This window comes from Marmota monax, unplaced genomic scaffold (genome assembly GCF_021218885.2).
Source record: "Marmota monax isolate L192 unplaced genomic scaffold, Marmota_monax_Labrador192_F-V1.1 WCK01_AAM20220418_F8-fsc00008, whole genome shotgun sequence".
Taxonomy (NCBI): Eukaryota; Metazoa; Chordata; class Mammalia; order Rodentia; family Sciuridae; genus Marmota; species Marmota monax.
This window is the reverse complement of record NW_026694432.1, coordinates 113,072-138,723: the sequence shown is the minus strand read 5'-3', so window position 1 is coordinate 138,723 and position 25,652 is coordinate 113,072. Positions and strand designations below refer to the sequence as shown.

At 32.7% G+C, this 25,652-nt stretch overlaps 1 protein-coding gene across 2 annotated transcripts in view; it reads right to left on the bottom strand.

The window, feature by feature from the left end:
- Faf1 (Fas associated factor 1) overlaps nt 1–25,652 on the bottom strand; it is a 287,958-nt gene that overhangs the window by 181,845 nt on the left and 80,461 nt on the right. For both annotated transcript variants that reach the window (XM_046468956.2, XM_058570760.1), the window contains exon 6: nt 2,273–2,359. In XM_046468956.2, the coding sequence (XP_046324912.2) occupies nt 2,273–2,359 (87 nt within the window). The remainder of the gene's footprint in view (nt 1–2,272; nt 2,360–25,652) is intronic.

Below are 25,652 nucleotides of genomic sequence, written 5' to 3'. Positions count from 1 at the left end.
GTTCTGGGACAAGGTGCAAATATGAATAACGAGACAAAAAGAATCAAGCCTCTTAATGGGGATTCCAAACTCTTGTACTTATTGTGATTTAGATGCAGCACTAGGTAGCATTACATTCTTGGATATTGTGGATACTGTTAGTTTCACCTGCTTTCCATATTGTCCTATAGCAGTAAAACTGCATTACAATCATTTGGTAAAAATTTAAATGTTATAAAAATCATTACACATAGGTCTCATAAAAGACTGTGTCAACTGAATTTAATGATTTAGCACTGAAAATGTGTAAAGACACTTTGTTATAGAAGAATTGTTCATATTTCATTGAATTTTCCTCTTGAACTTACACCTGATGAGCCTATTTCAGTCTGGTTTCTACAAGTATGCAACACAAGACATTTTTGCTTAAACTCAAGCACTGAAGTTAATGAATCTGTTCTGAAGCCAGTGTAGTCTCACATTTCTAGACTTTCTTTTATTACTTTATGCAATAAGGTAATAAGCCTTATTACATATGGTTTATTATAACCTTGCTCTTAAACCAGATATTTATTTTTGCTTTAAAACTTTTATCATGGAAACCTTTAAATAATATATAAACTTAATACATCCATTGCTCAGATTCAATAATGATCAATAGATACCTAATTTGTATTGCCTTTATTCTTACTCAAATCTCAGACATCATTTCATTATTTAAACAGTCAATTCTTGCCTATGGTCCTTTTTGCGTTATCTTAATATTAATTACAATATTAACTCTCAGATACAGTGCCTACTATGAGCCAGGTAGTGAAAATATATTATCACTAATCATTATAACAATGTTGCAAAAGAGTGAGGTAAGTGAAGCTCATAGAATTTTAGTGAAATGCTCAGATTTTATTAATTATTTTCTTCTGTTAATGTTATTATTTATTGTAACAGGTTTTTAGACAATACAACCAACATTTCTAGTTTCCTCATGTCTCCTTAGTAAACAGTAGGCTGACAATTATGAATAATAAAACTTTTTGTTTTTATAAACACGTCATAAATTTTCTACCAAATTTCCCAACCTAACAAAGAAAACAAAACAACTATAGCCACTATTCTTAGTAATGGTGAACCAGCCAATAAGTCTAATGATATAATATTAATGTTAAAATGAGCTTTTCAGAAATAAATGTAATTGTGTATACCTAAAACATTTTTTTTCCTGGAATCATTCATTTAAAAAATTTTTCTTTTTTGCTCTTTTCTGTTTTTTGTTTTTTTTTAAGTTTTTGTTAATTCACAAAGTACTTTCCAAAGCACAGACCCAAGCAGCATCTACATTAACCAACTCTTAAAATTTTTCTATCTTGTACCAAGAATTTTTTTTATATTAAAATGTATGATGGTGGTGCAAGAAAGGGAGAAATAGTTAGTACCCAGACAGAAATATAATATATAGTAGAAAATATAAAAAGGTAATTTAATTCTTAGTCAAGAATAATTGACTACTTATTATTACAAGAGGTTGACATAGTCCTGATTTCTTTTTAGCCTTATTTTAAAAATTAGATTTAACTTAGAATTCCTGAAACATTCTAAATTTTACTTTTATTTAATGAGCATCTTTTGAATATAGATATTGTATGGGCAAAGTGCCCAAAACCTCAGTTAACTTCCTTAGATAATATTCTCTTGGACAAGGATAATTATAGGAAATGAGACAGAAGTAGGAAAGGTTTCAAAATTTATAGTAGAAAATCACTAGAAATAAATATAACAGGTAAAAATGATAGACTAAAGTTTTTTATGAAACTGAAACTTATAGAACTGTTTAAGGCTAAAGGGCTATGAGATATCAAATTTAATCATTCATTTTTTAGAGCACCAGTATAATCTGGGAAATGTAGTCTTAATATTAAATATAATGATTAGGATGATTTTGAAGTATCTGTAATTAAGGAAAATTCTTTTGAACATTTCACTATATATATATTTATGTATGTTCTTCTGAAGAAAATATATTCTATATGAAGAAAAAATTTAAGTCAAATCAAGCAGCATCAAACTCCTGATACTGACATTCAAACATTTCCAATGGAATGTTGATGTGTTTGGCTTATAGTATTTGTTCTGCAAGTGAGCTTAAATTATTACAACTGCTTTTATTTTCACATTATTTGACTTTCTCAGGTGAATATCTGAAGCATTTGATTCTGCATGTTAGCAAGACCAATTATGACTGAAAGTGGCAAAAAAAGGGAAAAGATACAAAATTGAGAACTTGTCTGTTACTTACTGAGTCATCTGTGGCAGAGGGTGGCCAGCCCTCCCATAACTGATGTCGAACGGGTATACTTGTAAGGTCATACACATTTCTCTTTACCTATTAAAAAAAAGGGGGGGGGCACAATTATGATAGGGGTTCCACATGACTTATGGTAGTTTCAGTCTATTTATATGAAAGACAAGGCATTTCAACATTTCTTTTAGATTCAGAATAAGAATTTGAAACTAAGAAAAAACATTGTAAAAAACAAAACAAAACCAAATCTATAAGCAGAATTTTGGTGAAGGCTACATGAAATTTTTAAAATTTTTAAAGTTCTAGAAACACCATTCCTCCTTGATTATTTACTCCTCATTGACTTCAAGTTTCTTTTTAATCAAGAAACTTCAAGGACACATTTCATTTAGTACAGACTACAATTATTAATGTTTATAATTCTTTTAAGGTTTAAAGTGTGTAATTTTTTCAAATATATTTCAAGTTTCCAAATGGGAGAGAGAAACAAAGCATTGTTTGTTTGTTCTTTTTGGGGTTGGGGATGGTGAGAGACTGAAGTTGTCCTTTTTTATATACATATAAGATTCAAAGATTAAAAACTTAATAAAGCAGTATAGGTTATTTATTTCCAATGATATCAAATTAAAAACTATTTCAACACAATATTTACTAACACCAGAGCTATCCATTAGTATAATATTTATAAACTTTCTAGAAAGAATATACAGTAGAAGCTATTAATGATTTTTAAATCTGTTTTTCCCAGCAGCAACATTATACCTTTCATTTTTAAAGGAGAGGAACTGATAAGATAGGGTGTTGGAAGGTTAAACTTTATCCAGTAATCCAGTAATTAAAAAGCATCATATCTTTGGCTTTTTTTTTCTCTAAATAGCATACAGAAATTCTATTTTTTATTTGCAATTAAATTAACCAATTATAACAATGGAGAAACTAAAACTATCCACTTTAATGAACTCTAGGTTATTTAGAGCACAATTACTCTGACAAAATGTTGCACATAAGATGTTCTGTAATAAGATTTCAATATAGTTGTTCATACTTCAACAAACAGCATTCATTCATGTTTTTGAAATGCAGAAACCTGAAGTATCATATTGTCCAATTATAGCATTTTGTTATCACATTACTCTTTATTATACTATCATAAACACATCTAAGTTACCCTTCCAGTGAAATAGGGAGATATGTTCACAAGAGAAAGGAAAAACAAAACATGGAACTCAATCTATTTTTATCACTATGGTACACCTGTGGAAAAAAGGACTTAGTAAATGAGATCTGAGGAGCTTGGGACATGTCTTGATCCCCACTCAATTCAAACAAATAGCTTTTCTTCATAGTTCTTAGCAATGGTCAGTCTACCATGCATTATTTTGTTTACACTAAGTCACATCGAGTTTGGAAATTTTCATCAGTCATTATCAACCCAACAATTTCACCAAATGTAACTGGCCTATCCCTCTCACCATTTTCACTAGTTAAGACTATTCTGTTATGGATAAAGATTAGTGCTCTTAAAAGAAAAAGGTGTTCCACAAATCCAAAGAATTTTATTTTTGAAGAGGGAAAATTCAGAAGAGGGAGTATGGGTTTTCTCTGGCCTTTAAGGCAAAATTTCTTTCCTTAAAAGTTATTTTTAGATTGTCTAAAGACATCAAAATCCATCAGTTATTTGTGGAAAAGGCAGAAAAAATATTTACATCTGTTGGAAAGGTGGCAAGGCTACTCTAGTATTAGAAAGTATAGACTACTGTGAATACATAAACAAATAACTGTGGCATGAAATTCTTTAAATTCTACCTTAATTCCAAAATACAACACTATGGTATTATGAAATAAACAGTATTTTCTTCTTTCATTAACTCATCTGTAACTGCACTGAATTGAATAACATTCCTTCACTATTCTAAGCCTGAAAAGCATGTTCTGGCTATAGTGTTATGTTGGTATAAAGCACAATGCCAGACTGATGTGCTGAACAAAAGTGATCAAAGTTAGAGTAATGTTAGCCATTGCACAAGTATTTGGCTTCATTGTTCTCCCTAGAATGACATCTGTTAAGCAACTTGTCATAGAATAAACTGGTTAACGCAGACAGAACTTGGCTGAGAGAGTACCATGTAAAGCATATTAGGCTAATGTTTGATTGTTCCAATGGAAAGGCTAAATTCACAGACTACTCTAAGATTAAGCCAAAAGAATCCTGTGTTAAACCATAACCACCAAACAACAATTTAAGTAAAAACAAACTGGTTTTTCAAAAATAATTCCATGTTTATCAACAATAAGAAGATTTACCACTGTATGGAAGAAGCACAAGTGATGACAAAAATGCCAAATGCATGGTGATTTTAGTAATAGAGATAAAAACTGTTATTTTTACCAATGGTTATATTTAATTAAAATTTTAAGTCATAATCCTGCAGGAAAGGGAAAAATCCAAAATGTACACAATGATAAAGTATAAAAGATTTCTTTAAAAAATTAGAATTTTGGGAAACCTGAATAAAAAAATACAACTGTGTATAAAATTACACAAATGAATTTAAAGTCATCATGAAGCCAACAAAAGAGTTTATTCAACTCTCTCAGAGAAGGAGAATGGAGAGAGAAGGAGAGGGATAGAGACATGGGAAGAAAGATGGGGGAGGGACACAAAGAGATGAGAAGAGACAGAGGGAAAAAGAGAAAGTGAGGGGAGGAAAGTGACTGATCTGAGACTTCAGAGCACTTGAGAGGGGTGGAAAGAAAACACACACACACACACACACACACACACACACACACACGCCGGGTTGCTGTGACTGGCATGCCCAGCTGCCATTATTGTACTGCTTCTGATGGAGTTTCATCTTTAGAGACTGTTAAATTCCAGTTAAGGACAAGTGGCACTTCACTGGGTAACATTTCCTAAGGGCCTTTTTGTCTTACACATTTTCTTTGATCAGCATTGGCTCAAGACCATACCCAACCATCATAATCTTCTCAATTCTTGTTTTGCATTAAGCTCTAAATCTATGAGATTTCAGGCTGCTAAACTATGCAAATGTTTCAATTAGTTCTGGAGGAATTTAATAAATGCTTTGATTACCAGCTGAACATTAAAATTACATTACAAATTATACTGTGTTGGATCAGGAGTTCTAGATTGATAACAGATTTTCCATAGTTTATTTAGACTTTTTGAAAGGGATAATTTAATGTTTTTCTTATAGCTTCAGATAAGAAAATTGTGATTGAAATATAAATCAGATTAATTTGAAATAGTACAGAATTAATATGGAACTGATTTGTTTATCAGACTTTCATTGTTAATATCTATTTATATACCATAATTAATATTAAAAAACTAAGCCATGATCTCTATTTCAAATTTTACATTTTCTCAATCTATACAAATTTCAATGCTAAACTTAGCACTGAAAAAGATTATTTTATTATGACCTATTCAATATAAAATTATAAAAGAATTTGCATAATATTCATTTCCTACAAATTCTTCCTTTTATTCACTTAAACTTTTAATCAGTTTTACTTTTTAGTTAAATGCCATCAGAATTTCTTAAAATATTTGGTAAAGGCTAAATGTTAAGGCTCAGACTAGACTCAAATGAGTTGTTCATAGGTTTTCAAATTGGAAAATATAAAGCTTAGTAATAATGAAGTCATTCCTTGTGAGCTAATGTTAGTCAAACATTTAGAGTGTAAGGTATGAAGACACGAAGGTATGAAGACATGAATGGTGTGAATATACTTTGTATACAACCAGAGATATAAAAAAATGTGCTCTAGATGTGTAATATGAATTGTAATGTATTCTGCTATCGTATATAACAAATTAGAATAGAAAATAAAATTTGAAAAAATATCAAAAAAATTTTAGAAAGCATTTCAGGGAATTTCAAATGTCATTCAGGTATTATTCAAGGGAAAGCTGATTCTAATAGGGAAAAAAAAAAGCCACAGAGTTTGATATGTTGTGGCATAAAGAGAAGCAGAGAACTAGATTTCTAATCCTAATTCTGCACAGCTATTACTATGGGCAAACTGGTGGAGTCATTTCTGAGATTTAGTTTCCTCAATCATAGAAGATATTAAAACATGATCACTTCTGATTTTCAAAGCTCTAAAATTCCATGATTTCATGAGAATGTTGGAGCTAATCCTAAATGCAGAAATAGAACAGTTAAATATATGCAAGACAAAAAAAAGGTAATGAGGGAAATTAATATAATCATCAAAGCAAGAAAATGGAAGAATAACAGATTTGATAAATATAATACATCAAAAAGAAAAACTGCAAATAATTTCAGGTGAGAAACAAAGACAAAATAAGCATTTTTTGATGGATTTTCTTTGGATAAAGAAAAATCTTAGTCTTTTCTTTTATTTTCCCTTTTTTAAAAAACCTTATTAGTTTTTTCCCTTATAAAATCTCACTTCAAAATAAAACCTGGTACATTGGTTTCCCAAACAATTATTCCCTCAATCAAATGTTAATCACTGAGGTTATGGTTTTCCCAGAATTACTACTACTTAAGAGTTAGTTTTAAAGCTTTATTAACTTAAAGATTTTTGAAATCTGGCTGAGGATTCTTCACATATCAAACATTTTAACGTAACAAAAATAAAACAAAATATTTAATTGCCAAGGGCTTAGAATAGCCATCAATTAGCTTTCCAGTTTCTAGATTTTCTAAATTAAGATACTATGGCACATTAGAGGCTTTTCAAAATGTAATCCTGAAACTACAGACATCCATCTCATTCTTACAAGAAAGAGGCCTCTGGTCATATTAGAACCTGAGCTTATCCAAAGTTTAAATATATCAAACTGTGAGTTCCAAGTATTTCACACTATCAAATAATACTCTGGTTAAGAATGTGCTATTAACAACTGCATGGAACAAACAAGTATTTGTATGTTTAAATCAAAATAAGGCATACAGACTAGGCTTAGTTCCAGTTTCTTAGCAATCATTGGTACTCTGAAAGGCTTATATGGTTAGAAACCAATCATTTCTGATTCAGAGTGGGTTTTTGAAAACATACTTCATATCTCATGCTTCCCCCTCCCTTTCTTTCAAAACACATTATACACACATTGCAGTTGCACATGGATTTGTTTTATTAAGATGCAAGTTAAACCCTTCTAGAAATCTTTCCTGAACAAAAAAGCACTTGAAACCGGATGGTGCAAGGGGAATGAGAAGGTGGCATCAGTAATCAAATGTTAATTAGCAAGCTTTTTTTTTTTTCTTCCCCCAGGGCTGGCCTGTGTTGGAGAATTCAAATCAGAAATCAATGCTTCAAGTGTTTAACTATTACTTCTTCTCATTAACTATTTAAAAGACTGAGCAATTCTCTCTTCATAAAAACAGTAACTCAAGACATTTCTTTTTCTCAAATACCATCTTTCTAGAAAACAATGAAGATATTGTTTCAAGAAAAGGATAAAAATGAAGTTGCTTTCAATCAGGCTTTGAAATGACTATATTCTGTACCTTTAAAACATCTTTTGGTTCTAAATGAATTCTTCATTTCAATAACTGTAAGTTAGTTCTGCTTTGGATCATACTTTAAAAATTGATTTCAATTCTCATCCACTTATAAAGAAACTAGATGGTTAGCATTTAAAGAAATTACTGTGGTAATGACAAAGTGAGTCAAATACAAAATCTAGTTTAAATGAATATAATTGTAAATATATTCTGACCATCCTGAAAAAACTACCAAGAATAACATTTTCAATAGAAACATGGCTATAGTCCCAATTTCCTATACTAAAAGTCTGGTGTGGGCAAAAAACGTTGAAAATTACAAAGTTATATTTAAAGTGACTAAACTATTAGTCATGGATTTTTTTAAAACAAACTAATATCTGTAGTGAAAGGTTATATCTGTAGTGAAAGGTTAAGTATGGATCTTAAAGATAAAAGATGACTGCTAATCTGCCAAGAAAATGTTTAGTATATAAAAACAGCCAAGTATATTTCACAAACTACAAGGAGGTACATTTTAAGAGTTTTCTGGGTAGCAGGATTTAGAAAAATTGTAAAGTTGCAGATACTGAAATAATAAATGAAAAAATATGGGTCAGTGATTTTTTTGTAACAGTGGTTTTCAAAGTGAGGTAGATGGAATAGCAACTAGAAGCTGTGAGAAATGCACATTCCTGAGCCCTGTAGTAAACCTGGCATGCTGGACATTCTGGTCCAGCAAGCTGAACTGTAACCAGCTCTCAGGGTGATTCCTAGCAATCTGAAGTTTAAGAAGCACTGCTTTCAAGTCAGGCCCAGTGGTATGCACCTTTAAAGCCACTTACTTAGGGAGGCTGAGGCAGGAGGATCCTAAATTCAAAGCCAGCATCAGCAATTTAGGGAGGCCCTAAGAAACTTGGTGAGACCCTGTCTCAAAATAAAAAAAATTTAAAAGGGATGGGGATACAACTCAGCAGTTAAGTATCCCCAGGTTCAACCCAGGGTACCACAAACAAATAAATAAAATGAATAAGAAGCACTGATTTCAGATGTACAAATTATGTATACAGCCTCTTCCAGATAGTCATGCCTCTTTAATTAGCTAATCCTAAACAGTTTTGAACTCTGTCTGAGGTGGCCAGTTCATCTGAAAATAAATATGATTAATGATTTGTCACAGAAATTGTAAAAATGGTATAATTTTGTATGGATAAATAATCTTATTAGACTCAGAAATTAAGGTGAGAAATCACTATCTCTTTGCTTCAGATTTCATAGCTTTTAGTCTAAATTTCTACTGATTGAAAACCTGCACTAAGCTTCAGTTTTTCTGCCTAAGGCTTAAGTGTGATTGCTTTCTGGCTATGAAATACACTTGTACATTACATTAAAACTGAAAATCAAATGGTCATAATAAATAAACTTGGAAGACACCTGAACATAACACCTGAATTGAAGAAATGTTCCTAAACACCAGATAATTATGTTTGAGCCATATCAAAGACTATAAGCAGATTTCTTTATTTATTCATTCATTTTTATCTCTCATAGGACAACTGAAGTACGACTCAAAAGTTTACTCTCATGTAAATTAGTCAAGACCTTGTCCTTGCTGGGCATGGTGGCACACACCAGTAATCCTAGAAACTCTGAAGGCCGAGGCAGGAGGATCACAAGTTCAAAAGCCAGCCTAAGCAATTTAGTGAGGATCTATGCAACTTAGTGAAATCCTGTCTCTAAATTAATTAATTAATTTTAAAAAATGGGCTGGAGATGTGGCTCAGTGGTTAAGTGTCCCTTGGTTTAATCTCTGGTACAAAAACAACAACAACAAAAAAAAAAACTTGTCTTTGATGGCAATATTTCTGCTCTGCATTTTATGGAAACAGTGAGAGAACTTTTTTTTCCATTTGACAGCCTAATAAATACGATAGAAGCAAATGGTTCTTACTGTCTGCAGTAAATAAAACAGCAGTCATTCAGTAAAGGCTCTTAAAATTTCCCCAGTTAAAAGAAACTAAAAGCAAATAAATTATTTTATAATTCCTCTAGGAAGGGAAAAAATATTAAACCCACAGTGAAACACAAATAACTGCAACAATCATAAACAGTTTAAACAATTCTAGTTTAATTAACACTCATTTTGTAAAGTTCAATTTTATATATGACTTTAAAAATTGGTCACATAGGGGCCCTGTGGTAGAGCATTTGCTTAGCATGTACAAGGTCCTGTGTTCAATCTTCAGCAACTACAAAAAAAAAAAAAAAAAAGATTAGTAATATAAACCATGAAATACTTGCATATCAGAAATGTTTTAAGGGCTAGGGTTGTGGCTCAGAGGTAGAGCATGTGCCTGGCATGCGAGAGGCACTGGGTTTGATCCTCAGCACCACATAAAGTAAAATAAAGACATTGTGTCCACCTATAACTAAAAAATAAATACTTAAAAAAAGAAATGTTTTAAGTCTGAATTGTTGTATGTAAAAATCTGATATAATGTCAGAAGCAACATACAATTAATTTAAGACATACTCATACATGAAACCAAATATTTAGCTCCAAAAGCATTTATTGCAATCTTGTTTATCACCACACACAAAAAAATGGCAGAATCTAATATCCAATATGAGGATAGTTAAATAAATAAATACCATGCAGCCATTAACACAATGCTATTAAGCCAGGGTCAGTAAACTATATCCCAGAGGCCAAAATCAGTGTGTTGTTTTTGTCAGTAAAGTTACACTAGAACACAGTCACCTCCTTTTGTTTACATACTATCTTCAATTACTTCTACACTACCAGGAGAGCAGAGTTAAATAGATACAACAGACTACATAGTTTGAAAATCCTAAAATATTTACTGTCCAGTCTTTTACCAAAGCGGGGATGGGGGAACCAAACCCACCATTTCCTAACCCCTAATGTAGAAGAATATATAATAACATTAAAAGTTGTTACCTGAGGCTGGACACAGTGATATACACCTGTAACACCAGTTACTCAGGAGGCTAAGACAGGAGGATCCCAAGCTCATGTCCAGCCTGGGCAACTTACTGAGATCCTGCCTCAAAATTGAATAAAAAGGGCTGGGGATGTAGCTCAGTTTCATGGTGCTTGTCTAACATGGGTAAGGCCCTGGGTTCACTCCCCAGTAACACCCGCCCCCGACACACACACACAAAGTGGTCACATAGTATTAAAGAAAAACTAGGACATAGGGATGTAGCTCAGAGGTAGAGTACTTGCCTAGCATGTGCAAGGCACTAGATTCAATTCCCAACACCATAAAGGAAAAAAAAAAAAAAGAAGAAGAAGAATTTTAGATTTCTGTATATCTACTCTTTCTAAATTTCTCTTGTGTAGTAGTAGGAAAAATTTTTAATTGGTTTTTATTCAAAGTAAAGCAATGCATTTGAATCAGAACCAACCAGGTTTTTATTTCGGCTGGGCCACTAATTATCTGAGTGATACTGAATAAAAGAAAAGCAAAGGGGAAGGAAAGACAAAGGCAAAATTGAACTTGTATTAAACATCTTGCATATGATATATGCATATGATATATGTTAATGTTATTATCCTCAAAATAACCTTTTACATGTATTATTATTTTCATTTTGCAAATACAGAAACTGAGGCTCAGAAACAATAAACAATTTGTTCAAGGTTACTCCAGTTAGCGCTGAGACCAAGATGTAATTTAGTTCTATGGAATTCTAAAGTCTAGGTTCTTTCATAACTATGACGTATCTTTTCTTAGCCTGAATTTTCTAACTATGAAATAAAAGGTTGTAATAAATTATCTTTAAAATTATTTTTCACATGACATTTGTAACATGTAAGTTTTTTGAGGGGGAGGTGGTTACTAGGGAATTGAACCCAGAGATGCTTTATCACTGAACTATACCATAGGCTTGCTTTTTTTGTTTGTTTTTTTTTTAAGATAGGGTCTTATCAAGGTGCTCAGAGACTCGCTAAGTTGCTAAGGTTGGCCTTAACATTTAAGAATTTCCTGAGAACATTTATACTTTGAATGGTGAACATTAAATGGTAAAAAGTGAGAGTGACCAACTACCCATCAAGCCTCCATCATGATTACAAGTTAACCTTTTCACAACTGTTGTACTGCAACAGGCAATGAAGAGCAGTTACAGGCTGTCAACTTTGTACTTTTAAAATGCTATTAGGAAGGACAACTGCCAGAGCAAATAGAAACTTATTATTGTTCAACAATTAAATGCTGCCTTCACAGTAAGAGGGCAGGTTCCTGGTGTCACATACAACTGGGAGAAAAATGGCAAGATAAAAAATTTTCAAGGAAAATAGATCAAGATAAAAGGAGAACCATACATTAAAATAGTAAACTTTATCATGTGAGAGTTAGCAAAGGCTCTACCTTTAATAAACTTTTGGCCAATGCCTTCTGAATCTCCCTCAGTCCTTACTAATATAAGGGTTTTGGACATTCACACTAGGGGCCTGCTACTTTTACTTGGCTAATGTGCACTAAATCAATTATGCCCTATCTTGTTATTCCAGTTTTCCCTCTGTCAAAAGTTGGGCACTCTTGCCAATTCCTTTTCTATGCTTTTGATTTGGACAAGAGAAACTCATCAGAAACAATTAGTTTTGTTTCATTTGTAATGTCTCTAAATTCTAAAATAAAAATGCATCTATGAGAAATAAGACAGGGGACAATACCATTAACATAATCTGCCAATTTATTTTTGTAAAATTGCATTTACTTTTTGATTTTAATTTCAAGTGAGTTAAAATCAAGGAGTTAAAACATACATTTGTGTATGTGTACGCATACACAGACAATTAAGCTACTTTCCTAAATGCCATTCATTTTGTTAATGCCTAAGTCAGAATGATAACAAAAATTTTAAGCATTCTTAATCCATTTTTTTCTAATTTTTTTTCTTAAAGAGAATCACTTGTATAGCAAACTTTAAAATTTTTTAAATGCTGATGATTTAATATTTTTGATAAAAAACCACCTTCATATTTTGATAAAGACTACATATCCTTTCTTACTCTGATAGTACAATGATGCTCAGACATAATGTTTATGTTTGCTTTGCTGCTTTCTGTTGTCCATCCAGGTCTTTGCTTTCTCTGAGATGTGAAAAAAGTGGTGGGAAACCATCAGCAATCAGTCTATAATCAGGTCTCTCATAATTTTATCTTTTCTTGTTAACAAAAAAATGCAAAAAACAAAGACAACAAAGGGACTTAGTGTTGAGGTCTGCCATGAATACTAAAGTGGCCTGGGGGTGTGGCTCATCAAGTGAAAATAAACCATTCAAGTCATCCACATCAAGAAGAAAGTTTGGGAACAACTAGGCCAGTGTTTGCATTTGGGGCCCTGGAGTCAGGAGAGTTACATTTCCCTTCACTCTGCATAACTGGGGCACCAGAGACAACCTACATAACCTCTTTTTTAGGAAATGTAAAGTAAGTTTCTCCAAGGACTAGCCCTAAGAGATATTTAAAATTGTATTTGATAAGATTTTAAAATTCTAACTTGACACTTTTCAAGATCAGCTTTCAGCATTCCTCAGAGAAATGTGGGTGAGAGGGCAGAGAGGGTATCCTAAGAAAAGTACTTACTATGCCAACAGAAAAGTTACAGTAAGAGACTAAGCACCAAAATTATACACCTAGTTAACTTCAGGCAAATGAGATAGAGTTGGAAACTGGGTCCAAATGACAATTTAATCAAATCTTATCAAGTGAATGGACACTGAATTAATGTCTAATAGTGTACACCAAACCCTAAGAAATGATGCCATCAATGTTCAGAAGCTCCATACAGCTGGCTTTAATTAAGGTAGTTAAATTCCAACTCATGGATTTCACTGTTAAGACTGGCACTGTAATGTAGATATAGCTTATTTTGAAAGAAAATACCAGGAATACCTTAGCATTTCCACTTAATGTATTATTAAGTTCAGGGGAAAAAATTGACCACACAATTCATTAAATAAGTAGGCACTCTAAATAAACTGCCTGAAGTCTCCTGTTTAAAAAATTACTTCTATTTATTCATTAACAAAGCTATTCCTTAGCTCATCCCTGCCATAACCTGGCTCTATTCAAAACCATATGGGAAAGGACATTAAAAAACCTCCACAAACCATGGACTTCTGGTATTAGTGCTACACACAGCATACCCCTATTCATTATTCTACCTCCCTTGTTTAATCTATCATTAAGATTCAGTGACCCTACACTAAATTTAAAGCAGATCCTTCCTTCCTCCCATGCCTAAATTCACATACTTTTCTAGTTGGGGATGCCCTCAAGTATTAACAACTCTACGGGGTTTCTCTAATCTCAGCTCTGAACTATGTCATGCTATAGAACCAAGAAATTGCTGTTTTACATCTCTAACTATGGAAGTTTCCATAAAAAAAGACCGTATAATTTACTTAATAAGATAAAGGAGGAAAAATCATGACTTAAAAAGTATTTTTTCACTGTAAATGATGTACGAGGCATTTACAGACACTGTCATATTGTCTCTACAAGCATTACTTCAACTATATTCATCAAAGCACTTAAGAGTTTTAAATAATGGTAAAGTTATCAGATGTTGACTATCTTAATGAATAGAAAAGCAAAGGAAAAAAAAGTGTTGATTTAACTATACTATTGACCATTTGGGGGAAATAAAGAGTTTAAGAAGTTAGCAAAAGTTGGTATTTTAAAAACACACTAACATCCATTTTCAATTATAAATTTAAAAAAACTAGTGACAATATGGCAAAATGAAGGGTAGGGAAATGTGTATATCATAGTCTACCAGAGGTAACAGAACTTTCTGTGATGCTAAGAATGTTCTTTACTTCTGCTGTCCAAAGAGGTGGTTACTAATCCTATGTGGCTGCTAAGCACTTGAAATGCAGATCATCTGACTGAGGAATAGAACTTTTTAAAATTTTTTGTTAATTTAAACTTAAGTTACCACTCATGCTAGGAGCTATCCTATAAGATATTAAGATTACTTAAGAAAGTAGAGCTTTGGGCTGGGGATGTGGCTCAAGCGATAGCGCGCTCTCCTGGCATGCACGGGCGTTGGGTTCAATCCTCAGCACCACATAAAAATAAAAATGTTGTGTCCACCAAAAAACTAAAAAAAATAAATATAAAAAACTCTCTCTCTCTCTAAAAAAAAAAAAAGTAGAGCTTATTGAGCAATATAAAAACATACCATTGCTAAAATTACACACTGATGCCCTTTCACCTCATTCCAATTTCTTTATACTTCTTGAAACATAAAGGTAAAAATATTGTAGCTAAATTGTTTTTCACACATATACTTGTTATTTTGAATAACATAATTTTGTCCTTGAGAAGTATCAGTAGGAACTTCTGTGTCTCCTTCAGTATCTCACAACTGAGGCAACAGAGATAGAATATATGTTAATGAAAATTTGGAAGGGGGGACAACAACAACAACAAACTCTCAGAGCAATAACAGGCTATATTTTAATCATTAAATAGTTGAGAGTGAAAATTTTTTTAAGTTTTACTTATTTAACTGCCATACTGTGTAACCTAGGGTCTTCAATAATAATTCAGTAATTCAGTCACAAATAATTATCTAAGAATGATTACCATAAGTAAGATGTGACTATAATAGGTAATGTTCATTATATTCCCCTCAGTTTTTTAAAGAGTGATGATTAAAAATTAATTTCTTTTGGCAGGGGGAGGCAGCAAGGTCAAGATCCTTGAAGCATTCATCTAGTAGATACTGAAATCACGACCGATCTCAAATTCAATCCTTTATTGAATTCAGTAAGTACTTAACATTAATCATATTTAACTGTCTACAATATAGCAATGATCATGCTGGTAGACAGATGCTTTGAGAACAAATTCCTACATTCCATTAAGAAATTTAGGAGAAAAATATGTAAATAGATGTTTACAATACAAATACATGTCATAGATTTTTTTAGGGATAGTATGGGAGATTGAACTCAGGGTCTCACACATGCTAGGCAAGTGCTCTACCACTGAGCTACACTCTCGTTCCTTTTTTATTTTTATTATGAGGCAGGCTATCCCTTAATGACCCAGGCTGGCCTCAACTTGTAATCCTCCTGTCTCAGCCTCCTGGGGAGCAACATTACAGCTGTGTGTCACCGTGCCCAGCATTATAGGATTTCTTAAAAAGGTAAATAAAATGACTGACTGAATAAATGGAGAAGACATGTTAAGAATTAAATACGGAATAAAATTATGTCATTTGCTGGTGGATGGAACTGGAGAACATTATGCTAAATGAAATAAGCCAGACTCAGAAAATAAAGGGTCAAATGTTTTCTCATATGAAGAAATGAGAGAGAGGAAGGGAATAAAAAGGAGGATTTCACACAAAAAAAAAAAGGAGGAGGAGGAGGAAGAGGAGGAGAATGGAAGGGGATCAAAAAGGAAGCAAGAGGGTAAAGGGAAGCAATGGGGAATGAAATCTACCAAATTATGCTCTGTCCATGTATGAATATACCACAATGAATCCGACTTACATGCATATAATTATAATGTACTAATCAAAAATAATAATAATAGAAGGGAGATCAGTAGAGTAGAGCAAGCAGATCAGGTAAAGGGAGGGAGGTATTAGAGGACAAAGTGTATGCCTTCACGGAGGATATACTCCTTCTTTACTAAGTGTACAGTAGTAAGGGTGAACAAGGGATGAAGGAAACAGAAAAGAAATAAGTACATAAACAAAATTCATGAGTGAGATAAATGCTATGAAAAATAACAATTCCTGCCAGTTGTTCTCTAAGTTAGATGAACTGAAACCTGAGTGAGAAGGTACAAGTCCCAGAAGAAATGTTCTAGGAAGAAAAAAACATGAAATGCAAAGGTTCTGCCAGGTGCTTTACATCCATGTATATATTCTCTAATACTTTCCGTGTAGCTTTTATTCTTTTCTTTACAGGATAAATTGAAGATCCACTCTCCAAATAAGTAGCAGAAGCAGGATCCAAAAGGAAATACATTGAACTCTGAGACATATTTTCTTTTTTACTGAACCATGATACCTCCCTAAAAACTAAAACTAAATTGAAATGCTTGGGAGGTTTTTTTTTTCTTTCTATTTATTGTCCTCCCCTATCCCCAAACCTAGCCCCAAACATACTCCCTGCCAAACAAATGTTACTCACACTGTTCACTTGCTCTTCCTTCGTAGATCTAGAACATGCTTCAGTTCAAATAGACTAAATAATCATAAATTCAAAATTATCATCAGGTACATAATAATAAAAGTTTATTATAATGATAGCTAACTCAAAGGGAGATTATGATCAAAGATATTTTGTCTTCAAACACAGTTGGGTGTTGTTTGTATGTTTTTGTTCCAGTGAATAGATATTGTCATGCATTCTAAAATAAATGGAGAGAGCATTTGATCATGTTTTATTTTTGTCATGTTTCACTATATTACGCCAGTGAATAAACATGCCCATCCTTGAAAGTTGTGGCAGCCTGGCAATCACATCCAATTAAAAAAAAAAAAAGTCAGTTATTTCAGAGCATCATTTTCTGACACTCCTATCTATATTATCACTCATTCTTCATGATGTATATTGAAACAGAAAAATGATGGTGGTAATAGATATTGCTAATGCAGAGCTACACAGAGCTTGACCTCTATCATCTTGTACATTTTAAGATAGAAACCTTGCAAACTTTCTATACTTGCGTATATTTATGGTTCATTCTTTCATCCATTCAACATCTATTGTTCAATTTCTGAATTCTAGACTCTTAAGGTTACTAGAACATCAATCTCAAATACAAATGTCTAAAGAAGCCAGACAAGTAACACAAATGAGGGAAACATGATAAGCAAATGGCATCTGGTCTTAGTTTTGAGGAAACACTCTTGGGCTGCTAGGGAATATGGCAAATTGAAGAGTATGCTGTATCCAAGAAGGCAGATGCTACTCAAATTGGTTGAACATTGCTATGGAAAACCTGGGGTTCTGCATCACCAGAATTTTCTTATTCTCTGAGAAAAATCGGTAGTGAGGAATCTTGTTTTTCAGTTTTGTTTTTATTTAAATGTGAAACTTTCTAGCTTTGAAATTTTGGCAACCAAATTTAAAACTAGTTGGCAAAATAGTGGGTCTCAAACTGGTGGCAAAACAGTCTTATAATTACCAGTTTTCAACCACTGGAGAGAAACAAAGACAGATAAAACCATAATATTTTTGTCTTACAGGAACTCACAAGCCTCAAAAGGTTATGCCCAGAAACAATTCTTTTTACTACAATGTGATAGTGTTGATATAAATATAAGTGAGGCAATAGGAGGGAAAAGAAAAGAAGCAATTATAATAGCTGTAGCTACCATTTATTGAGTGTCAGGGCACTGAACTAGGTGCTTTGCATATTTCATATTCATAATAATCATTCCTCTTATTAGGCAGTATAAAACTGCTGGACTTGAACTCCATTCTGACTTCAAAAATCTATTGTTTTTCCTACCTTATCTCACATTTGAAAATGAAACTAATTCCTTTTTCACTTAATTCATTTCACATAAAAAGTTATTCTTTTCAATTTAATAATCACCCTGGAAGACCTACGAAACAATATTCGAGATGTGAGTTTTAGACGTTGATCCTTGAGCTACATTATATCATTGCTTTATAAAGTTCTACTAAAAATGCTGAGATTCTAGGGGGTTAAATAGTTATAAGCACTCAATTATGAAATAATATTTATCGATTCAACTATTTATTTAGCAGATGATTTAAATTGCACTGAGTATGACCAGACACTTTACAAATTATTTTCATGCCATCTGAGGCACAGAGAGTATATATTCAAGGTACTGAAAATAGTATTCTGATCCAGGCATTCTGGCTCAAGAGTCACACTTTTAACCACTATGTTATGCTACCTCTACATTTTATACCTATGATGACATATATGAAAAAAAAGACAATAAAATATACACCACAAAATATACTTGATCTAACTTCACATAGCATTAAACTTCACTTAGCATCCAACTCCATCCCAAAACAACAAATGCCAAATGTTTTCCCATTATAAGGATGATGATTCCTGATGGGGTTTGGGGAGCATTGGAGGATTAGATTAACACTAGATAGGGCAAAGGGGTGAGAGGAGAAGGGAGGTAGAATGAGATGGACATCATCACCCCAAGTACGTGTATGAAAATACGAATGGTGTACCTCTACTTTGTGTACAACCAGAGATATGAAAAATTGTGCTGTATATGTGTAATATGAATTGTAATGCATTCTGCTGTCATAAATAATAAATTAGAATAAATTAAAAATATATACTTGATCTATAGTACCATTAACAATATGAATCAGGGTCTTCAGTGTTGTGACAGTTCAACCATCTCTATATGCATACTAATCACTTTCTAATTAAATTAATACTAGAGTTACTTGGTTCAGAAACTATATCATTGAGATAGAATAATAAACAAAAATGATTAATTTTACTAGTAATAGAAAATGCAGAGTAAAATGATATGCCATTTTCACCTTTCAAATAGGCAAAAACTAAAAGTATTTACGTAAATCTGTTGTTGATACACATACACACACATACACACACACCCCAACTAGTGTATACTCATACATTTTAAAGGTGCCTGTTCACATACTGCTGGTAGGTGAACAAGTAGGCGAAGCTTTTTTGAGGGGCAGTTTGACAATATCAAAATAAAATCAACACACCCATTGACCCAGCCATTCAATTTCTAAGTACTTATCCTAAGGATATCTATACAATTCATAAAGAGGAACCATCATGAGTTATCTTTTAGATTTCTGAGTTCCTGAATCATTTACAATGAAAATCTTATTCATCTACTTCTAGAACAATTTAAAAAGCTAAATAACATTGTGATAGAAATTTTGTTCTTATAATTTTCAACTTCAGTCTGAATGTATGGGATAATTTTTTTCATTTTTGTTTGGCCAGATTTGCTTCACAATTCAAAGTACAAAGGGAAAATACTAATTGAATTTTTTGGATAGTTTGAGAGTATCTGATATAGCCACTGTCCATTAATTAACATCAAGTCCTTTACCTGCTCCAGCCAGCTTTTGTCCTACACCCCACTTTCCCCCCACCCCTGCCTCCAAACGGTCCTATAATTCAAAATCCAAAAACTACATTCCTGTTTTTCATAAGTCCAAACAGCATTAGCACCACAGAGAAGTATATTCAAGGGACTGGGTAAACAGACAACTGTATGTTACTGAGAAACTACAATGTCATTTTTATTAAGTTCATGGGTCAGACAATGTCAAGCATATTGAGAGTCATGTTCATTAGTAGCATATTAGTCAGTTCATTAGTGCATATTATTGAAAGGCAGCTACTACAGGGAATCCCTTTTTCCTCCAGTCTGCACATTTCATAAAACTCACCATTTTTATGAGTAAAACTCAAATAGAAAGGTGAGAACTAGACAATCTGATAAAGTAAAATTGGTTGCTTTTTTAAAAATACACTGTCTGGGCCAGGGTTGTAGCTCAGTGGTAGAGCATTTGCATAGCATGTGTGAGGCACTGGGTTTGATCCCTGGCACCACATAAAAATAAACAAATAAAATAAAGGTATTGTGTCCATCTACAACTAAAAAAAAAAAATACATTGTCCTATGCCAGATCCTTTATTTATCAATATGAAAATCAATTCACAGTACTTTGTTTTATAACAAAATTACTGATTCAAAGAAAGCTCCAATTTTTAAAGGGTGCAATTATTACACTTTAACGTCTACTTCATTTTTTCCTTGCATTATTCATCAACTAACCATTCATGCTTTCTACATTAACACATATCTCAGTAATCCTATTAAATAAGTGGAATTATTTTCACTTTATAAATGAGAAAAATGACTCCTAAGTGCCTAATGAAGCGTCTGCTTCTCCAAGCAGAAATTTAACAGGAAAAGGTACTGTTTTGCAAACAATCCTTGTGCCTAGTCTTCTTCATTTCAATTAAGGGTACCACCATTCACTAAGTTACTCAAAACAAAAATTTAATACTCATCTTTCATTTTCCTGTAATGTCACCATTCACATATTTCCATCCATAACTAAAACATGCTTGCTATCATTTCTCAGCTGGAATATTACAATAGTACCTCACTGTTCTCTGTGCTCCTCATTTTTGCCTTCTATAAGTCATCCCATAGAGCAGCAAAAGTAGTATTTTTAAAAGTATACTAGGATGCTAGAATTTCTCAACTTAAAACCTCTAAAAGCATCCCACTGCACTTAGAATGATCTCACCTTCCATCTCTCAAAATTAATAACATCATTATCTCCTTACCCACCACAGTTATTTGTTTAAAGATAAATATGTGATCCATATTGAGTCTGTTAAATCAGCAGCAGAATTTTTTCTAAAACTATGAGAAAGGCAAATTTCAATGAAGTTACAATATCAGCAGAATAGAAATACCAGAGCTTTATGCAGAAGCTACTGGATCACCAGTTGAGAATATACTGACTGAGAAAAACATAGTTCAAAGGGAAGCAGACCCAAGACATGGACACAGCAGCTTATGCTTGTGTATGAATATCACTTGGATTTACTAGTTAGTCAAATATTAAAAACTTTCTTTAAAAAACCTTTCTGTAGGGCTGGGGTTGTGGCTCAGCGGTAGAGCGCTCGCCTAGCATATGCGAGGCACTGGGTTCCATCCCCAGCACCACATAAAAATAAATAAATAAAGGTATTGTGTCCAACTATAACTAAAAAAGAAAAATTAAAAAATCTCTCTATATACCAACACTCCACTAGGTAGACCATGACATGGCTTAAAGATTCAAGAATCCTTCTTTCTGGGTATTTCAGAAAAATGTTTTCTAAATACATCTTCATGCTGGTTCTATGCTTTAATCTCTTGTTCACACAGAAAATACTCATTTTTAAAGGCCCAGCTCAAATATTGCCTGCTGAGGACTTTCTCAAACCTGTAGGTAAAGCTAATCTCTGTCTGAATCATTTTCCATTAGACTTTTATAAGCAACAGTCATTAAATTACCTTTAATGTTTGAGTTGATCTCAAACATTAGTAGGGATACCATAAATATTTGTTGATACATACATGTTTATATTTCTTTTATATAGGCAGACCTTTATGCAAATGCACTTTAAAATATTACATTATTAAGTACCAAAACAAAGTCATAATAAGCCAAGCTTATCCTCTATGGAAAGGATGAGAGAAAGCCTTATGAAGATGGCAACTCTTGAGCATTAGACATTTTAGATATGAACATGGAAGGTAAAAGCAATTGGAGCAGAAGTGAGGGTGAGCAAAGAAAAGTAACAAGAAGCTGCAGGGGCATGTGTCCCAAGAATGCAGAGCAGCTTTGAGTGTTTGAAACTTCTGGTGAACAATGAATGTAAAAGGTGAAGTTGTTTGCTTTTAGCTCTTAACAATACTCAGACATGAAGAGAGTAACTGTTATTATTTTGCAGATGTTTGTGTTACAAAACTAAGCATTAAGTAGTGCTGAAATGGACCTTAACTTCTACAGAATACTGTACTAAATCTATTAAGTTACAGACAAATAAAATGCAGCCATACTTCTCCTTAAACTTCAATAACAAGGAAGTGAAGGACTGATAATAATTCTAACACAATCCTAAAATAATACATCCTAAAATAATAATGTTATTAAAAACATGCATTGGGTAAGTTACATTTTAGGCACTATGTTAAAAGCAATAATTGCAATAATACATTGAACCTTCATAATAAATCCTGAGAAACATCACCATTTTAAAGATGAGGACATTGAAGCATGGATAGGCTAAGTCACTTTCCAAGGTCAGATAGTAAGTAGGGGGTTGATATAATGCAAAGTGCTATATCAGTATATGAGAAGAAGACGAATAAGTTTTACTAAAAGGTTCCTAGAGGCAGTAATCTTGGTTATGCCAGACAATGAGATACAGTCTTAACTTCATAAAGTTTACTATCTAATGAGAAAGACAGGTATACAAATATATAACTATAACTTGTGACTATGTTCTAAGAGGGAAGTAAGGGAAGGACAGGGGCACAGAGACAGAGGCAAAACACCAGGGACACAATATAGTCTAGGTCTACACCCTCGTGACCTACTTCCTCCAGCCATGTTCCACCTACAGTTAATACACAGTAGTCCTTTCAAATTACAAATTCATCAAATAAATTAATCCATTAGTAAAGCTATAGTGCTCATACTCTAATCATTTTAACTCTGAGCATTCCTGCATTGCCTGACATATGACCTTTTCAGAGGACATCATAGATCCAAAGATCCAAACCATTACATGGGATAGATAACCATGTCTTATTATTTGGGCTGTTATGTCAAGACAAGATTGGGGTTAGTGGTATAAGAATAAAAAGTAGGCAGGATTCAATAATGGGTTACTATTGGAGTCCAGGCAAGGGATGACAGTGGCTAGAAACAGATGTGGGAAATAAAGAAGAATCAAAGATGACACCCAAGTTTCTAACATACACTTTGTTAGGGAAGCCAGGGTTTAAAATGAATAAAGACTTTATTGTATTATTTAGCTTAGAAATTCCCTATTTTACAGCAGAGGAAACAGGCTTAAGAAAGTCAAATGAATAATTTCTTCAAGGTCTCATGTTTTCAACAAGATATTATAACAGTGTGGACTCAAATGTCAGACCGTCTGGATGTGTAATCTGGCAATGCTGTTCACAACTATATAATTACTTTCTCTGTGCCTCTAAAGGACCACAGAATTTTAAAGTTTGCTTCAAAGTATAGAAAGCTTTAGTTTTCTCAACTATGAATCAGAGAGTCTGGATTAAAGAACCTCTAGACATTTCTTAGTTGAGAATTTTATAATTACAATACTGTACTAAAGCCACATTTAGTATAATGGCTTCTAAGTACTAAGCCATAAATAATCTGTGATATGATGGGGCAAAAAAATTCCAAAGAGTTTAAGTGCTCAAAATGGATTCACAACTTCATAATACATCTCTAATGTTCTAAACTTACTCTACCATCTTTAAGGATTCATTACCTATATAGCATATACGGTGAAAGAAAATAATTTTCTCAAGTTATTTCTATTTTATAAATTTCTACTAGTTGTATTTTAATTTAGTACTGTTAAAACATTTTTATTGATGAATGAAAGTGTAACAATATATACTCAAAATGCAAAGCATATAATAAATATAAAATGAAAATTTTTGTAATTGTTATAATTTTCACATGTACATGCATGTCACATTGTAAATGCAAATACTCAAACACAAATAGTTTCTGTATATGCATTTACTTTGAATCTGAACCATACATTTTGGCAGTTAACATATCTAATAACAACATTACAAAGACTAACAATAGATTCTATTTTGGATAAATGAACTAAACAAGAATAAGTTCTAATACTTGGAACTTACACTTTTACATCAAAAGAAGTGAAAGTTTGCCTTGAGTTAAAAATATAGCTAAAAATCCAAATATTACAAACAATTAGCTTTATCAGAGAATATTAATTATAACATTCTTTAGTTTTTTCCCAATGTATTATTCAGAAAAGGTACATTCTATAAAAGATTGCAAACTGAAGTTATAATGCTCTATCATATTATTAAGGAAACACTTAGAAAATCCAGTATAGCTTCTAAGAATTTTAGAGGCAAAAATGGCCTATTGGATTATTTGGTCAAAGCAACTCTTTTTAATGCAGTTAACCCTGTAAACAAAAATCTCTGATAAATCATCGGAATTTCGAAAATTTCTATTCATTTCCAAGATACTCAGATTAAGTACTTCTTGTTCTTACAGTTAGAAAGACATTTATAGAATTTAAGCAAATCAATTATATGCAGAATCAATACAAAGCTGTTCTTATGGTAACAGCTGCTTCTACATATATAAATTATCACGTATTATAGATCACAAATACTATTCTGAAGCATGATTTTATAAAATGCCTGAGAAAGAATGCTTAGTTCATGCTTCTTTACTACCAAATTTTGTAATAACTTTGTTAGAAAAAGATAATTCTTCTATTATAAATTTCAAATGCTTATTAGTCTATGTAAATGATTCATTAACATTCTTGTACACACACAAACACTTAAAAAAAACATCAGCACACTTGATTTTTTAAAATTTTATTTTATTTAGAGACAGAGTCTCACTGAATTGCTTAGCGCCTTGCTTTCTGCTGAGGCTAGCTTTGAACTCACAATCCTCCTGTCTCAGCCTCCAGAGCCACTGAGATTACAGGTGTGTGCCACTGTGCCCAGCACACTGTAAATTTTTTTTAACACAATCAGAAATCTGTTCTGATTAGTTTCTATCACTTAACTTTTCCATACAGTTGGCAAGGTTTTATTGAAATGCAATTACCTTTTCTGTTTGTTTTTGAGGTCCTGGGGATTGAGCCTAGGGCTTTACACAGGTAGGCAAGTGCTCTACCACTGAGCTACAACCCCCAACTCTCCATTATTATTTATGAACCAAATGTCAACAGAATCTGTGTTATATCAATTCCATTCAGCACAGTATCAGTGTGCAACTAACTGATGTCAAAAGACGTACCTCTAGAGAAAGAGTGCACTTGCACCTAATTAAAACTGTTTTAATGTTTTCACACTTTTCAATAAGATCAACAAATATGCATGTTGTCTAATGTCATTTTTGTAACCTATTATGTCAAGTAAAAGCAGAACTCCAAAAATTAAAAAGTACATTGGTAAGTGACTAGCTTACTTAACCTTGGTTACAAGAATGAATTGGCTAATGCAACCTAATACAACTTACCCTTTATGAAAGGGATTTCATATACTATAAATAAGAGTAGA